The sequence below is a fragment of the Trichoderma asperellum genome, chromosome 7, assembly GCF_020647865.1.
Source record: "Trichoderma asperellum chromosome 7, complete sequence".
Lineage (NCBI taxonomy): Eukaryota > Fungi > Ascomycota > Sordariomycetes > Hypocreales > Hypocreaceae > Trichoderma > Trichoderma asperellum.
The window spans coordinates 2367089-2383349 of record NC_089421.1 but is presented as its reverse complement, the minus strand read 5'-3'; the positions used below and the strand labels follow the sequence as shown (position 1 = coordinate 2383349).

At 51.5% G+C, this 16261-nt stretch overlaps 7 protein-coding genes across 7 annotated transcripts; 3 read left to right on the top strand and 4 right to left on the bottom strand.

The window, feature by feature from the left end:
* Positions 1 to 1266: 1266 nt before the first annotated feature.
* Positions 1267 to 4591, bottom strand: TrAFT101_011496 (uncharacterized protein; the record flags this gene model as incomplete). Its single annotated transcript, XM_024900844.1, has 5 exons — positions 1267 to 2148; positions 2219 to 2603; positions 2703 to 3332; positions 3405 to 4158; positions 4339 to 4591. The coding sequence occupies 5 exons, from the start codon at positions 4589 to 4591 to the stop codon at positions 1267 to 1269; spliced, it is 2904 nt and encodes a 967-aa protein (XP_024758075.1).
* Positions 4592 to 4766: 175 nt separating this feature from the next.
* On the bottom strand, positions 4767 to 5300 carry TrAFT101_011495 (uncharacterized protein; the record flags this gene model as incomplete). The annotated part of the gene is made up of 1 exon (XM_066129279.1): positions 4767 to 5300. One exon carries the CDS (start codon positions 5298 to 5300, stop codon positions 4767 to 4769), a length of 534 nt encoding a protein of 177 aa, XP_065985411.1.
* Positions 5301 to 8460: 3160 nt separating this feature from the next.
* On the top strand, positions 8461 to 8814 carry TrAFT101_011494 (uncharacterized protein; the record flags this gene model as incomplete). Its single annotated transcript, XM_024908647.2, has 1 exon — positions 8461 to 8814. One exon carries the CDS (start codon positions 8461 to 8463, stop codon positions 8812 to 8814), a length of 354 nt encoding a protein of 117 aa, XP_024758076.2.
* Positions 8815 to 10353: 1539 nt separating this feature from the next.
* Positions 10354 to 12651, top strand: TrAFT101_011493 (uncharacterized protein). Its single transcript, XM_024902728.2, has 5 exons — positions 10354 to 10576; positions 10643 to 10687; positions 10774 to 11054; positions 11143 to 11904; positions 11971 to 12651. The coding sequence occupies exons 1-5, from the start codon at positions 10504 to 10506 to the stop codon at positions 12217 to 12219; spliced, it is 1410 nt and encodes a 469-aa protein (XP_024758077.1). The 5' UTR covers positions 10354 to 10503; the 3' UTR covers positions 12220 to 12651.
* Position 12652: 1 nt separating this feature from the next.
* On the bottom strand, positions 12653 to 14204 carry TrAFT101_011492 (uncharacterized protein). Its single transcript, XM_024902059.2, has 2 exons — positions 13336 to 14204; positions 12653 to 13271 (listed from the first exon to the last, which is right to left on the bottom strand). Exons 1-2 carry the CDS (start codon positions 14059 to 14061, stop codon positions 12948 to 12950), a joined length of 1050 nt encoding a protein of 349 aa, XP_024758078.1. The 5' UTR covers positions 14062 to 14204; the 3' UTR covers positions 12653 to 12947.
* Positions 14205 to 14353: 149 nt separating this feature from the next.
* TrAFT101_011491 (uncharacterized protein) lies at positions 14354 to 15427 on the top strand. Its single transcript, XM_024900763.2, has 2 exons — positions 14354 to 14534; positions 14601 to 15427. Exons 1-2 carry the CDS (start codon positions 14452 to 14454, stop codon positions 15223 to 15225), a joined length of 708 nt encoding a protein of 235 aa, XP_024758079.1. The 5' UTR covers positions 14354 to 14451; the 3' UTR covers positions 15226 to 15427.
* Positions 15308 to 16049, bottom strand: TrAFT101_011490 (uncharacterized protein). The gene is made up of 4 exons (XM_024910126.2): positions 15997 to 16049; positions 15908 to 15943; positions 15725 to 15840; positions 15308 to 15639 (listed from the first exon to the last, which is right to left on the bottom strand). Exons 1-4 carry the CDS (start codon positions 16007 to 16009, stop codon positions 15586 to 15588), a joined length of 219 nt encoding a protein of 72 aa, XP_024758080.1. The 5' UTR covers positions 16010 to 16049; the 3' UTR covers positions 15308 to 15585.
* Between the last annotated feature and the right edge of the window lie 212 nt (positions 16050 to 16261).

Below are 16261 nucleotides of genomic sequence, written 5' to 3'. Positions count from 1 at the left end.
AGTCCTCACTACGTCCCTTTTTCTTCAAACACACACATAAGTTCCTATCGTAGCGGATATCCACGGCAGCTCGCATCGGCTACTGCTTCATCCCCGCCTCACGCAAATTGCAGTCAAGTCTCTATGTACGTACAAATAACAGCAGAGCAGACCACCTCACAAAAAAAGGAATTCTATTACGCCTCCATAGATTCTAAAAACAGAATACGCAAAACTCGAATATGAACTAAGCAGCATACGCTCCCATGCAGTCTATACATGCATCCCTCGTACCGAAAAGGCAGCGGCGAAGGAAAATTCCCACCCAAAATGCAATTCACCGAACCGACCCTCTTTACCTCGCACTGTCCTCGGTGCCGAACCGGCCACCTACCAAAACGAGAAACCCGAACCGACCTCGCCAGAAAAAAAAAGAGAGGGAGAGAGAGAAAAAAAAAAGTCGGACATTCAGTCGGCCGTTTCGCCGGTCCAACATGCCTTTCTGCGTTAAGAGGCACACGTAATCAATCCATGAAATGCCCGTGGCGGAGCATTGGAACGTTGAAAACGATACATGGAAACAAACAAGAAACAAGACAACCAACCACGTCAAGGTTGGAACTAATAAAAGCCATCTTTGCCAATACGATGCTTATTATGTGAAATGACGATGGGATAAAGAAAGTGTGCGTAAAGCGGTGACGAATACTGATTCTGTTGTTGTTTTGTTTTTTAATTATTTTTTTTTTTGTATTGCTATGTACCTGGATATTGGCTTGCAGTCCGCTGGGACACAATCACCTTCGACGTCTGACCAATGTACATTTGTCGATCAACAAAAACAAAAAGTTCTCTTCCTTCCCTTTTATCTACACACACGCACTGTGATATGCTCGTATAAATTGCTGTTTTGCGTTTTCGTTTTGTGCCTGCCGCCAGATGGGGAAGTAAAAAAAAAAAAAAAGGAAAAATAAAGAAAAATGATGGAACGAAAATATGATGATAGTGCAGCTGAAAATGAAAAATAAAAGATGAGACCCAATGAATTCTAAAACACCCGCCATAATGTTTGAGGTATAAGAGTTAATGGTAGTCGTTAACATGCAATTCATGTTGTGACATTTCCCGCCCACATTGTCCGAGGAATGAATTATCAAACACAGAGAAAAGGGGATAGGAGTAGAATAAAGAAACGGGAAACTGAATAGACGCCCTTCCCCCCTCCCGGCAGACCGCAAGGCTTTCCGTCTCATATCGTGAAAAAAATGGGTATCATGTGGCAGTCGTTCACATTCCCTGAAATCCACCCCTGCCAGAACCAAAGAAACTCCCCCAGTCGGGTTGCATGCCGTGATCCGTAAACATCTGCTCAATCTGCCGCTCCTGATGCCTTTCACCCCGTATCGGCCGTCGCAGAGATAGCCCACCAGGCCGTCGCGCCTGCTGCTGTGGGATTTGCTGTTGTGGCGCCTGTTGATGCATCCCCATCATGACGTTGGGGTCGTACATGTTGCCTGGCATGTTCATAGCCATTGCGTTTGGATGCTGCTGTTGCTGCTGCTGTGGCATCATGTATGGCGGAGGTTGTCCCATAAACTGATCTCCCATGTCGTCCAGTGAAGCAGGAAAGAAGAAAGTCGAGTCCGAAGGTGGATGGGGCAACGCCACGGAAGTGTCAGTCTTCCCTGAGAATCCTAATTCGATCATCGGTTGGTTAGGATAGGCAAACGGGTCGTCCGAAGGAAACATCAAAGAGTCAATCTTATGCACAGGATTGCTGTGCATGTTCTGCGCGCTCAGATGATGTGGCTGGAATGGGTGTCGGTGTGTGCTCTCAGCAGTACTCGTAGAATCTGGCGTAGCTCGTGACGACAAGTCCATCGGCATCATGTCATTCAAGCTGCTAGTAAACGAAGGCTCCGGATAACTGTGCTCTAATGATTGCGCCATGCTGCTGTCCATAGAGCCCCTGGAATGCGAGGTTCCGTATAATGACATGCCACCACTCCTATTTCGCATCATCTCGTCTGGCCTATGTAGAGTCATGCCGACGGGGATGGGGTTATTATTTGGCATCTTAACACTAGGTGCCGTCCTCTTCTTTGTTGTGGATGATGGGCGTGAGTGGGCTAGATCACCAGCCCGCTCTGGTAACTGATCAAACAGGACCTGGAGGAGCATGTCAATAAGAAGGTTCTTTTGCAGATAACGAGAGGAAGGGGTGGTCAAGATGCCTTACCTTGAGAGTACCGGTGACTCTCTCCGCAGAAAGGCTCTTGTCAGCCAAATCTGCAATCATCTGTCTTCCAGCACGTGCATCAGCCAGCACCTCTTGAGACCCAGGCTTGTCCGGATTCTCAAGGGCATAAAACACCAGCGAAAGGACAGAAAAGAACTCAGTGTAGAGCATGAACCAGTAAGGTCCGCTGAGCACGCGCTGTTTCCGGATCTCAAGACCAATGTGAACAATGTTGCGGGACACGCTGATGGCCGCTGCCGCGCAGGCATAAGAGAGTTCATCAACCCTGCTGCCTTGGCTCAGTCGGGGAGAGACATAGTGTAGGAAAGGTCGGTACAGAACGAGTTGCACATGAGCATACGCAAAACGCAACAGGTGTCGTACACTGTTCGTACATTTACTATTAGCCTTCTTCCGGGCATGTTTTCCATCTCGGCACTCTCATAGCATTGATATGGTGGTGGATATATAGGGGGCAACTTACCGAACCACTTCAATTGGGCCATCGGGACTGGGCCGCCATGCTTGCGGAAGTCTCTCAAACCAGTTGTGCAGGTCAGTTTCGATTTCCTTAATCTTACTGTAGCTGATGAGATAAGTTGACGCAAGCTTGTCCCCTCTCATGACCGTTTGCCCAACACCCTTTGTTGGGTAGATATTCTTTGTGATTTTCCCCAAGATTTCCATCAATCGGGTGTGAGCGTTGAATGCCTGGAAAAATGAAGGCGTTCCCGGTCCTGGCTGGATGATGCCACCGGCCGTGATGAACTCGTCGTCAACCTCCAGCGGATACAACTGATCTACATCCTCATTGCTGAGAAGGAGAGGAAATCCTAGCATGGTGGAAACATAAATGTCCATTTGCCGGATGACATAGAAAACCCGTCGCCGAACTTGCTGCTCAATATTTCCCAACCGTTCGTGTTGTAAGTGCCGGTGAAGACCTATCCGCAAGGATGATCGGAGCGCGATTCCAATAAAGGAGTAGCAAGTGTTGAGATTTGCAGTAGACTGGAGGAAGAGAATTAGGAAAACAAGAGTCTGGATAGAGATGAGACTCCGGCACTCGGTAACATCACGCAGCAGAGATCTTGATATCTTGTAATACTTGACTCTATAGGAATATTGTTAACGAACGCCAGCAAAAGAGAGAAAGAAGAAAAAATCAACGCGTGATTCTCCTTACCCTTCATCGATGGCCTGTCGATATGACATGCCGCCGGAACTAGAGTCGTCTAAATTGCTGTACATGCAACCCAACGCTAAGATGGCATAAAACAGAGCAAGAAACGGGGTATCTTCCTGGTTTGAAGCATCATGTTGTCGCTCATAGATTTGGTCGAATTTTTCATAAAAAGTAGGAACATGAACGATGCGGACAAGACATGTGGCGCAGCTTAAGGAATAGTAGCAGAGTTTCCGAGCAACGTCCTTGGGAGGAAGATCAGGGACGGTGGAAACGTTTGAAAAGGGTGAGTTGCCAGCAGGTGATGGCACGTCGAAGTTTAGGAGGCCTGCAGTTCGGTCAGACGGACGTGGCAGAAACGGCGCTCTGCCTACAGGGCCCAGCAAGCCGCGGAAGTTCTCCTTCATGCGCCGCAAGAAGACGGTGCCGGAGGAGATGCCGTAGAAATCCCATCCGCCCTTTTCATCGAGATCCAGCTGGCCGATGGAGTCAATCATGGACGTCAGCTGCGTGTCATTGGGATCAGGCTCGGCAGGAGCATGGCTGGCTCTTAGCTTGGCAGCCTCGGCGCGCGCTCGTTCTCGATTATTGAACTCCTGTTGAATGGCAGGGTCAAGGTTTGGATCGGCCAGGTCAATATCAGGAACAAATTTTCGCAGCAGCGTCTCGGCGCGCTGAAGACGGCTTTCCAGGGCCTCGATATACTGTGGTGCGGGATTCCTCCTCCTGTTTGATGGCTTGTCATATGTGCATTCTTGAAGACAGAGAGATTATAAGGTCAGCAGGAACATCTCAACGAAGAGGGTGTGTGTTAGTTTGGGGTTGAAGGGAAACGGCTATATGTAATCAAGATATGCTTAATGAGACGGCAATATCTGGCAACAAAGCCGTTTCAGAAAGAAAATTTGGGCATTCTCCTCTCCAGCATACGCACCGTAACTGTAGACGGAGCAGTGGGTGCAGGGCTGCTTGCCGTCACACTTGATCTTCTTGCGGCGACACTCGTCGCAAGCGCGGGTGACTCTTCGGCGTTTCTGGATGGGTTGCGACGGCGCCGCTTCGCCGTCGGCGGTCATCTTCTCGTCCTCGACATCGGACTTGATGCTCTCGGCCGGCGACGGGGCATCCTGGATGGACCAGTCGCCGGCGGGCTGCGACTCGATGGTGGCCGCCTCGTCGTCGGACATGTTGGCGGCGAGCGATATGGGGTATGTGGTGGATAGGTCTATGGGTGTCTGGAGGCTATAGCAGCTGGCCCGGTCAGAGTCGAGGGGCTGCTCTGCTCTGCCTGCTCTGCTCGTCTAGGCTCTGTCCGCGTCTTCGACGTTGCTGGACGGGCGGGTTCTGGGCGGGGGCGCTGGCTCAAAGGGCCTGGCCGCTTCGTTGCGGTGTCTGGTGCGTGAGGCCAGCCGAGGGGCGGGCGCTGCAGGCTCGGCGTGGTGGTGAAGGCGGAGGGCGCCTCTGGAGAGACAGGACAGGACCCCGGGGACGCAAAGTCGGCGGCAGCGTACGTGCCAATTGCCCCGGCGTCTGCCAATCTAGGCCATCAGATTCACCGCGCAGTCTCTCCCCGGTGCGGAGCGTGTTGGCGAAGGTCTGGCGGGCGGGAGCGACGTCGACGAGGATGGCGCGCAGGACCAGGAACAAGGACGAGAGGGAAGAAATAGAGCGAGCTGGAAGGGAGAGGCCGTCCGCTGTGCGTCGCCGTCGGACGGGGGCCCCATACTGTGCTGTACATGTACCGTCGCTGCAAGTACAGGCCGCGAGAGGGCGCTGTGGCTGGCTGGGGTTGGCGCGCCGGCCGCTAAAGCCAACTGTGCTACAGTGGCTGGCCGCTGAAGACACTGGGGCTGCAGCATCTGCAGAGCGCTGGGTGGAGCGGCGCCAGACTTGCATTACGGCACGCCCGCCGACCGACAGCCGCTTTTGGGGGCTTGCAGCCGCTGGAAGAGCGAATGGGCGCTATGCGCAGTGGTTCAAGCGAGCGGCAGTGCGCTCAAGCATAATTCACACGGTACCTCACTCGACCCAAGGCTAAACGGCTTGAAAGAAAAAAAAAATTGGAAAAAAAGCAGCAAACATTGACCCAGATGTGGGGGGACTGCGAGGGCTGCCAAAACGCTGCTGCGACTGGAGACCAGAGTACGAGGTCCGAGGCTTATTGAGGGAAACACACGGAGCACGGCACGGGCAGTACGAGATGCTGCGTATGTCCAACCCACTCCCGCTGGCGATGGCTGGGTAGTCCGTCAGTCAATAGGGGAGGCCAGTTGGCGGTGTTGATGGGATGGTGGAAGCGCTTATACGGAGCTCCCTAATCCATCCATACATGCGCCATGCGCTCTGCTGCCAGTAGCGCGTGGCTGGCCCAAAGGATTCTGCATGATTCAGTCGTCTGTGTGCTGATTACTAGTAGGCAGTTATCTATGGACGATTTCGTTTCTTGCCCTGGATTCTGTCTCTTTGCGCTATAAAAGACGCGCTTGGTTGAACTGGGTGTGCAAAGCGAAACTGATCTGGACATGGAAGTTCGAAAGAATATAGCGCCTGTTAGCACCCGCGCACCGATATCGACCAGCAGCTGTGGGTACGGGCACCTTGATCTTCGCCATCTACTATGTAGGTACTCCCACAGCATCAATGCACCGGAGACGATACCGAGCATCTGCACCGGCACCTCTATCGGGCGCAGCTTGATGTTATCTTCGGTTCGGTTGCACCGTGGTACTGTCGAGTGCCTGTACATAGCGATTGCATGTCGATTGCATCTGCGACCGTCCATCCTGTAGTACAAACATGCGGCGGCTCCACTGCCGGCACAGCGCCCAGACGGCCAGATGGGTACCGGTACGGAGCCCATACGACGACAAAACACTCAGGAGGGCCAGATTTCATGCAATCGCTAGATTGTGAGCTCAGGAATGCAGCGCTGTCTACGAGTGCTCAGGCTCCGACCGCCATGAATCAGAAGCCCAGACAATGAACGAACGCACAGACGAGACGTCATGCGCTGGAAGCTTTGAATGATTCAAGTGCCTCGACGCTGCCTTGGCGGCCCGTCAAGGGCACTTCGGCAACCACAGGGGCTCCCCGACGCCTAAGCATGGTGAACGCATTCTCGTACGACTCGTGCTCCTTTTTAATCTTGTGCGAGGGTCAAGGCAGCAGCAGTAGCAGCAGCGCAAATGGCTGAGGTGCCGGTTTCTAGTGGCTTACGCTGCTTCAGCGACCAGTTCCAGCTGCATGTGCCCAGCACTGCTGCACTGGCGTCGGGGGCTAAAAACCGTGCACCCACTGTAAATTGGGCCGCATAGCGCGCAGAGCTCCACTGACCGCTCGACGACGGCGCCAGAACTGCGTCCGCGTGATAAGCCGCGTCCCGACACCAAGGCTCGTCCTATGTATGTATGCCGTTTGTCGAGGAATGGGCGGGCGACGTCGTCCATACGTCTGTGCCGCTGGAATTGGTTGCTGGTCCTGAGGCTGTGCTCAACTAGCCCTCTCCACTTCCCACATGGCATCCCTGGGGGCGACCGGCGCCTCAGCTGCCGGTCGGGCGGGCATGTGCGTCCGAAATGAAAGCTGGAGAGCTTGGCTGAAAAGCTTGGCCTTCTGGGCAAGACAATCTGGCAGAACTCGAGGCGAAATAGAAAAAGCTTGGTGCCGGCGACGCAGGAAGCAATCTAGATGCCAAGATGGCGCCGACAAGACAGTGTGCAGCGGCGTGGATGGACGGATGAGACGCCGTGTTGCCAGATTCCAACGACTAGCGGCCGAAGCACAGATGGATGGATCAGATGGCTCAAGAATTCTACAGCGATAGAACTGCGGTTGGAGACTGGAGATTCCATGCCTGCATGCACGCACATACGAGAGAAGTACTCCGTGCGGGTTTGTCTTCAGTTCATCAAGGTTTCATCCTGTCTAAACAAGCACAAGCCACACTGGAATCAAGCACATCAGATGAAGCCTTCCAATAGCAACCGGTCCCAGCTGCTGAAGACATAAGACGTTAGATGCCCAGAGGCAATCGGCATAAGATTGATTGCGCAATCAAAAAACGCATCTTCAATCTTCAGCAATCATTGGCGCCTGTCGCAATATTGACTTTGAGATAACCACCACGCTTGGCTGCGCTATTGGTTGGCACTGCCAGTACGTGTATTCTACTCTTTGGCACCACCCAGTGCGAGAGAGGATACGAGACGCTCTCCGTGTCGCATTGAGTCGACTTTAGCGTTGGCAACTGCAGCCATCTACGTACAGTAGAGTCTCTCTCTTCTCCCGCTCCCCAGTTTATCACGTCTAGCATAACTTCTGCGGTTAAACCGAAGATAGCTTGAATCTAAACAGCGTCTGTGCTTCAGGGCTTTGGCCACCTCTTGACAGTAGTATACTGAGCCTTTACCCCAACAACCAGCAGTCCCGCCGTCTCGCCAAGCTCTAATATCCGTCTTATTCCCACAGTTCCTAGCCGTCTAGCGGGATGAGGAAAATGCTACGGCTAGGGCCTCCGCGTAATGCGGCTGTTGCGGCCACACGGAGTACGAGCGCCGCGGGTACTGGGACTCGGCCAGCGCTAACTCGCGATTTCCAAAAGGGCGAGAGGTCCTCTGCATCTGCATGCAACGATAATATAGTCTAGCATGCGCGAGAAACTGGCACCGCGCGCAACTGATTGGCTGGCGGGCGCGTGTTTGGCAGTGTCTACGGATCTTCCCCGACCCTTGGACGCAGCGCTGGCAGCGTTAGGCTTTGGGTCCTGCAAAAGCTTCTTTTTTATTTCTCCTATCGCCCACCACCGCGGAATAGAATTTAGACGTGAGCACAGTCAGGCGATCGTGGGGACGAGCTCGAGATAACCTTGATTTAAAGTCCAGCACGTCTTCCGACTCGGCGGGATGGATGTGCCTGCCCGACTCGCTCAACTAACACTGTACCGAATACACTATCCGTGTCTTATACACGGACTCCTCCATGCAACGCATGTCGAGATGCTATTTCAGGCTTGTCTCGGCTGAGAACCTGCGCAAATGAATCGTGCCATGCTGCATGCATGTTCGGCAAATCCCTACGCAATTCTGTACTTTTTTCCTTCTTCTTCCCTTTCGGGCTCTCGTTCTTCTCTCCCTCTTTTGGGTTGCATTTTTCTTATTTATTTTTCCCATCGGGACCCCTCCCGGAGTCTTCGGCGTTCTTGGCGCCTGTCACAGTCCACGCCGATTTTAAAGCCACAGCGGCATTACATCACCTTGCTTATGCCAAGCTTTTGCGCCTCACAAACGAGATTGCCGACAATCGGGCCAACCAGGATAACCCACAAGGCTGGGAATTGGCCTCAAACCGACACTTATACACCACTGCAAACATTCAAACTACAGTTTTTGTTCCTGCGACTGAGCAAGTCTAGAATCAGCAGATGCATCACTTCAATATTGAAAGGAAGCGAAAGAACAAGCAGGCAAAGGGACTTTTGCATTGGCTGATTTAAAGTAACTGCACTTGGCTAGTGTGCTTCTACATGGTCGGCAAACCAGATTTCACTCATGTCGTTATCTTTGCTCTTTTCAGAGATAGGCGCCATGAGTTGTATACCGAAGTAACCGGGCAGGCAGCGACTCAGCTAAACACTGCAATGGTATGATTAATTTTAAGACAAATTTTATCCGCTCACGGATTACCCACATATCACTCTTATACGGAATTAGCAGCATTCTAATGACAGAAGCCTCATGCATCGAGTCGCTTTCAGATCTCGTGGCACGCAACTTCGATTAATAACGCAGCAGTCGGGCATGCAAAAGCAAGCAAGCTTTTCCTGAATTCAGCCAATAGAACCAATCAGGTATGCCTCTACTACACATTGGCTAAGATGCTACGACAATTCAAATTCCGAGACTTCTCCGCGTCGAGGCGGTATGTAGACTTGCCCGTAGTTCTGAAGGCAATAAACTTCTACCCAATGCTATCCTAAAACGAGGATAACGTAGACTGTCAATCTGCGTTCCCTGGCCAGCTGCATGCCTATGAGCTGATCGTCGATTTCCACGCCAAAGCACAGATGGTCAGACCCCATCTACACTGCCACCGCGCAGCATACTCCTTTTGCGTGGATCAATTGTAACTCTGGCACTCGCTCGGGGCTACCGCTGGCCTACTACATACTTGCAGTAGCAGCAGCACTACCATACTATTGAACAGCTCACCACGCATCCCTTGCCACCCCGGGCGGACCACCGCAAGTTACCCCTAGCTGGAGGGACCGATGCTTTGCGAGCTCTTACTTATTCGAGCAGCTAGAAGCAGTAGCCGGTTCCCCCTTGCGCGGCTAGGTGCAAGTGAGGTCTAAGCCACCATCGTGTATCGGAAGACGGCAAACTAGTGGGTTGAACTGGTTCATCTGCCGTCCCAAGGGCAAAGGGGGCCATAACTAGTACGGGACGGGTTTGGCCATTACGTGTATGATTCGTAAATTGGTAGTTACTTTATTTGGTTATTTCTCGCACTGTATTCTTCAAGTCACAGTTCTTGAGTCTTTCTTCAAGACTTAGAGGCTAATAAGACAGGTAGTAATAGTATTAGTAGTACTTGGTCTAATGGCATTGGATGCAATTGATAGTGCGCGGATCTGATAGCTCATCGGCCGAGCTAGAGTTGCACTGAGACACGCGCTAAAGCATATCAGTATCCTCCAAATCGTCCATCTACTCCAGTCCCTCTAAAGCATCATCAAAAAAAATAAGATGGAGTGTAGAGTACATCTAGCTTGCTCTGGAAAATGTTTGAAAGTCTGTTTTACGAAAATGCAGGCAAGCAGCAGTCTGTACTTGTAGTTGGCATAATGGTACGTGTACGCATACTTTAAGATCCACTTTACTAAGACGCGCGCTTCCGTACATGTACCTCTGTACTATCGAGAGCTCTTTGTCAACCCCGCCAAACCCAACATTTCTAGCTATGCGCTCCATCACGCACTGAACGGCCCCTCCACCATCTGGAAGGCTGAGAAGCACGTGCAGGCGAGCTTCCTGTTTCTATTCAGCCTTGCCAAGCAGCAAACACATACGGTCGTCGAAAAGCCCCATCACGCTGCATTTCCATGGCTGCTCCGACGTCGTCGCAGCCGGGCTCAGACGCTCAGGCATACACTCCTCCAGACGTTATCGTCACTGGTAACGATGGCCCTTCTGCCCCACATGTGTCTATCACGAGTAGCTGACCATGGATCTCGGTGACAGACATGCCCAAGCTTGACCTTGATCTCTACATTCAAAACTATGTCGGTACGGTGTTCCCAAGGCATCTCCGGTGCCATGCTCGCCCTTTGGCTACATCCACGAGGTCCTAACGCTTCCCATCATCGTCATAGGCCGAACGCGATACGAGCGCCTGATCCTCATTGGCAAGTGCTGTGTGCCACTGCGAGTTGAAGCTCTCAAGGCTGCCGTTGCCGAAGCAAAGAGCGGCTCAGACATCACTCGCTATAACGATGCGTGTGCTCTGCTCCGCGCAGCTGCTCCGGATGATCCCGATGCGCAGAGGGATGGCGCATGGATAGAGAACACCGAGATTGCCAACAGAAACGAAACTGCTCGCTTGGAGACAGAACTTAAAGGGTACAGGAACAATCTCATCAAGGAGAGTATTCGGGTAGGAATCATCATTCCCCCTCTACGTGTCTATATGGCGGGTAATTTATAAATATGCGGTGATATCTAACTTGCTATTTTCGGTCTAGATGGGCAATGAAGATCTCGGTAAGCATTTCGAGAGTATAGGCAAGCTCTCTGAAGCTACGGAAGCATATAACAAAATGCGCCACGACGTGAGCACGACCAAACACATCTTCGATTGCGGCATGCACCTGGCTAGCGTCGCTTTTCAGCGCCATGACTGGGCCACCGTGTTGAGCAACGTTGGCAAGATATCCAACATTCAAAGCGGAGACGATGAGCAAGAACAGCAGGCCTACACCAAGGTGGCATCGGGTGTTGCCTTGATGGGGATGGGGAACTTCCACGATGCGGCCATGACCCTCATCCATACTAACCCCAATGTGTCCCCAACGGAATACAGCACAGTCGCGAGTCCCAACGATGTCGCCATCTATGGAGGTCTCTTGTCTCTGGCAACCATGGACAGGACGGCTTTGCAGTCTCGCATACTGGATAATCAATCCTTCAGGACATTCCTAGAACACGAACCGCATATTCGAAAAGCTATAAGCTTGTTTGTCAACGGCAGGTACTCGACTTGTCTCTCCATCTTGGAGTCTGTGCGGGCAGACTATCTGCTCGACATTTACTTACAACCACATGTTCCTGCAATTTACTCTTTGATTCGCGAAAAGTGTATTGTCCAATACTTTATACCCTTCTCGTGTGTCACGCTGGACAGCTTGGACGCTGCATTTGGAAAACCCAGCCAGTCCGTTGAGCCAGAGCTCATCAGGATGATCCGTGATGGGTCATTGAAAGCTAGAATAGATGCCAAAAACAAGGTATGTTTCTTCCTCGTTCTGCTGTTTTTCCAACCATAGGTGTGCTGTTACTTACATCCTACGTAGCTTCTGGTAGCCGTATCCCCCGACCCACGACTAGTGGTACAGACAAATGCACTTCATGTGGCACGGAAATACGAACTGGAAGCCAAGGAGCGGCTGCGGCGCATGAATATTATTGCTGCAGGCCTCGAGGTCATTGGCGTCAAGAAGCCACAGACTGGCGGAGTAGGAGGACCTGAGCCCGATGAGGCTTGGTTTGAAGAGAGTCGCATGGCCAGCTATCTGGCCGAGCGTGAGGCTCAGGGTTCTTAGGAACATCTCATTGAGGCAATTCAAACTCAGCATCGGCAAAGAAGCCTGGCTTTGGCTGGGAAAAAGGGTAAACTTACGTATTTCCGTACATAACTAAGGGGAAAGCCGCACATACTAATCCGACGGGGGAATACAACTTGATTTGCCCTTCCGTGGCGATCGAGTACTCGATTTTTCTTGTCAGTCGCCGATGGCGAAAGGGGAAATGCTTGCTTCCTGTCCAAAGGGAGGAGGGGAGCCACGGTTATGACGGCAAACGCCTTTGAGACTTGAACGTTACACGCATGTTGATGCATTAGATAGAGGGAGGCGCAAGGAGAAACTGGGCTCTTTTTTTTTTTTTATTGATGTTTGTAACATTCAGCAGCCCCCAATTATTAGAGGCTTTTTTTTTTTTTTCTTCCTTTTATCAACGTATTAGGATTTGATGTGATGACGCATATCATTTTCTGTCTTCTACAATAATGATGTCGTGATATCAAATAGTAGATGTGGTATTGATAAGTCATGTTTCGTTCAGCGACGCCTCGTATTATATGCATTCTTCTTTGTCTATATTGTCCAATTGAGACGGGTATCATATCATATCACACATATACCACTACTACCAACTGCCATTCCAGCACTGCATAGCCACGCTTGGAACCATTTCATTATATCCCTCCATTTTCCCAGAGCACTTTACATCACAATCGAGCCGCAAACTACAACATCACCGCCGTATCCAATCACCCCATCAACTGCCTCAAATCCTCCGGCGGCCAGCGCACCTGCGCAAAGGTGAGACAGCGCTTGATGCTCTGCAGGTACTTTCGCGTCACCTCGTCGCCCATGACGTGGCCCTTTTCACCATCGTGCAGCTTCTCGCGCGCACTGCGCTCGTGGATACCCACCATGGTGACGCCAATAGGCCAGGCTGCCTTGCCGATGCTGAGGCGGAGGTAGCCGTCGTTGGCGTCGACGTAGCGGCGCTCCTGGAGGGCCTGGACGATTTCGATGATGGGCTGGAGGAGGGAGTCGTCGAGGTCGCCGGACTCGAATTTGCGGAAGAGCTACAGAGTGAGTGGGTTAGCAATTTTATTTGTTAATACCAGGTGTTTATGATGCTGTGCTTACTGGCTTCATGTTTTCGCGGGTTTGGACCATGGCGCTGTAGGCCATCTTGCTGTTGCTCGTGTCTCGCTTCTCTTCCTCCATTGCCTTTTCGTATGCCGTGAGCACCATGGTGAAGTAGCTGGCCAGCTGTCTGTACAGCCATTGGCGGCCCTCCTTGTCCTTTGGCAGCGTGCCGTCGACCTTCATGTCCTTCTCCTCCACCAGCTGTAGCGTCGTCGGTATCGGCCCCTTTGTCAGCACCGTAGTGAGCTTCTTGTGTCGTCTCAGCCGTGCCGCATGTGATTCTCCGAATAATTTCGCCGGGTGGCCCAGCGCTCTCAGCTTCTCTATCAGCTCGTCATCCGGGATGTCGTCTGCCGCGTCGCCGTTCTTATCATCGCCGTTTTCGTCGCCCTTGACGAGCTCCGGCAGGCCGAGTCTCTTCCTCCTGGCCTGCTCTTCTTCGAATTCCTTCTCCTGCTGCCTCTTGCGCGACTCTTCGGCGAGCTTGCGGCGCTTGTCCTCGCGGAGGGCGTTTTCTGCGGCGACTTCTTCCTCGCGCTTGCGCTTCGCTTCGGCCTTGGATGCGCGTTCGGCTTCGAGGGCCTTTTGCTCGGCTAGGTAGGCGGCTTTGCGTTCGGCTTCTACTTCGGAGCGCTTGAGGTATTTCTTTTCGTCGGCGCTGGAGGAGGATTTGGAGGATTTTGATTTGGATAGCTCTTTGTTCATGAGGGCCGCGAAGTCCATGGTGATGGTGTTGCGCTGTGAGCGGCTTGAAGGATCGTCAAAGATATTTCGTCCAGGAGGCAATGTCGCTTTTAATGTTTGTACTTGTAGGATTGAAGCAATGAGACGAAGGTTTTGTGCAATGCGCTTCCTTGATGGGATTATTTGGCAGTTTATAAGTCATGAAGTCTGTTTGGTCGCAAGTCCGGTGAGCACGCCGAAGTTACAAGGACGCTATCGATTGCGGATGATTTCCGGATAATACAGGTGTTGAGCTACAGCAGCATCAGCACTCATTCAATCCCAGCAACACACAGCTTGGACGCAGAGTGATACATATATTAGTATTGAAACGTGGAGAACTTGTTGACGAATTGGAATTCTGATTGTCCCAATTCGATTCATAGCACAATGTCTATATCAAAAGGGGATGAAGATCATGACGCAGCTCCCTTCTTAGTCCGTCTTTTCCATAAAACCGGCGGCTTTCCCAGGTACGCGACTATAACTCATGATAGGATTCTTATAGATGGAATAGTATTACTAAACATCATATTTAGGCCAGAGGAATTTGCGTCATCTTCTTTGCCGCCATATGTCTCGATCTACACGTGGTCAACCTGCACACTCAATGAGCTGGCCCTTGAGCTAGCAGCAGCAAAACCAAACGCATTGCCAAATCCTGCCATTGGCACAAGACTCTCATTTCAACTCGTCTGCCCGGATTTACGCGGCGCGAGTGCTACTAATACTATACAGCCCAAATTTGCCGTCAAAGAGCTGGGGAGCATCGTCATTGGCGAGGGCTATCCTGGCGCAGAGGATCCCGATGATGCTGGTCCTGATGCCCTAATGAGGGATGACTTTGGGAAAGACAAAACGCTGGCTGACTGGAGATTTGTTGTTGGGGACTACATCTCGTGCGCGATACTTCCTCCGCGGGGAGATGGCTCCGTAGTACCGCCAGGGGCTGCTAGAAGAGGCTCAATATCTGGCGGGCGAGATGGTCGCAGCGGTGGTTTCAGAGGTGGATTTCATGGACGAGACAGCAATTTTGGCCGCAACAATGGCCGTCCTAATAGGCCAGGCTGGAGAGATAATAGGGTTCCATCAGGCGAATGGAGAAGAGGAGAACAGCTACCAGATGGGCCACCTGGAGGGCCAAGAGGCAGGGGCCGCTGGTAAGCCAGGAGAAGGGTTTTACTTCAGACATATGGTTGAGATTGCGCAAAGGATACGATATACCCCCGAGAAATTTAGCGTTTGAATTGAAGCGAAGGAAAGCTCCCTCTTGCTGTATTTGATAAATCTAGGCTCAAGTTTCATATCTTGTGCAGTGAAGTAGAAAGTGCAAGATAAACACTCTCTTCCGCCCCCAGCAATTGAGCACATCACGTAGAGATGATCCATGGTTTTCGTAATAGTCTCCATCTTGAAGCTAGAAATATTGAATTTTCTTCGATTATTCGGCCAGAAAGAGGCTCTCTATCTCGGATCGAACCTTTTAAAATATACATAAAACTCTCCACCAACCAACATCGTCATTTATTTCTCGTAGCAGGTGTCACCCTTTCGCTTCGCTCGGAGATCCCAAAGGCCCTATACACAGTCAGTCAGCATCTCATCAATCTCTCCCCCTCTCAAGTAGCCCTCTTCCCCTCCACATTGTCCGATTTCCACTCACGTCTGTCTTGTATGCGACCCAGCCGAAGACGGCGGGGATAGCGGCCATGTAGATGAAGCTGATTCTGGCAGTTCTGCCCGTGAAGCGGAAGTAGCGGTGGCGAGCCTTGGTCATCGCTGTGCAAACGAGTTAGAAAGCGGAGCGGTACAGCGAAAGGGCAATTGGATTCGATATGTTACGCACCCTCCAGCTTCAGAAGAGCCGGGTCCGGCTTGACGTCTGCGAATTCGCGGTTAGTTTGGCCATGTGCAATTCTTCGCGAGTAAACGTACTAAGGTGCGCCATGTTTGCTGATTTGTGGCGGCGACTGGCTTGGTCTTCTTGAATTGAAATGGTATCGCGATGGCTAGGCCTGGTGTTGCTGTCGGCAGAAGATGATTGTTCGTGATTATGTAATTGGACTGGAGCAGATTTGATTGGCTCCGAGAGTGATGCTCCATTGATCAAGTACCCTGTAGCAGAGAGAGGAAAGAGTATAGAGTAGGATTTCAGCGATGATGGGGATAAATTAAAGAAAATTATAGCAGAATCTTGATG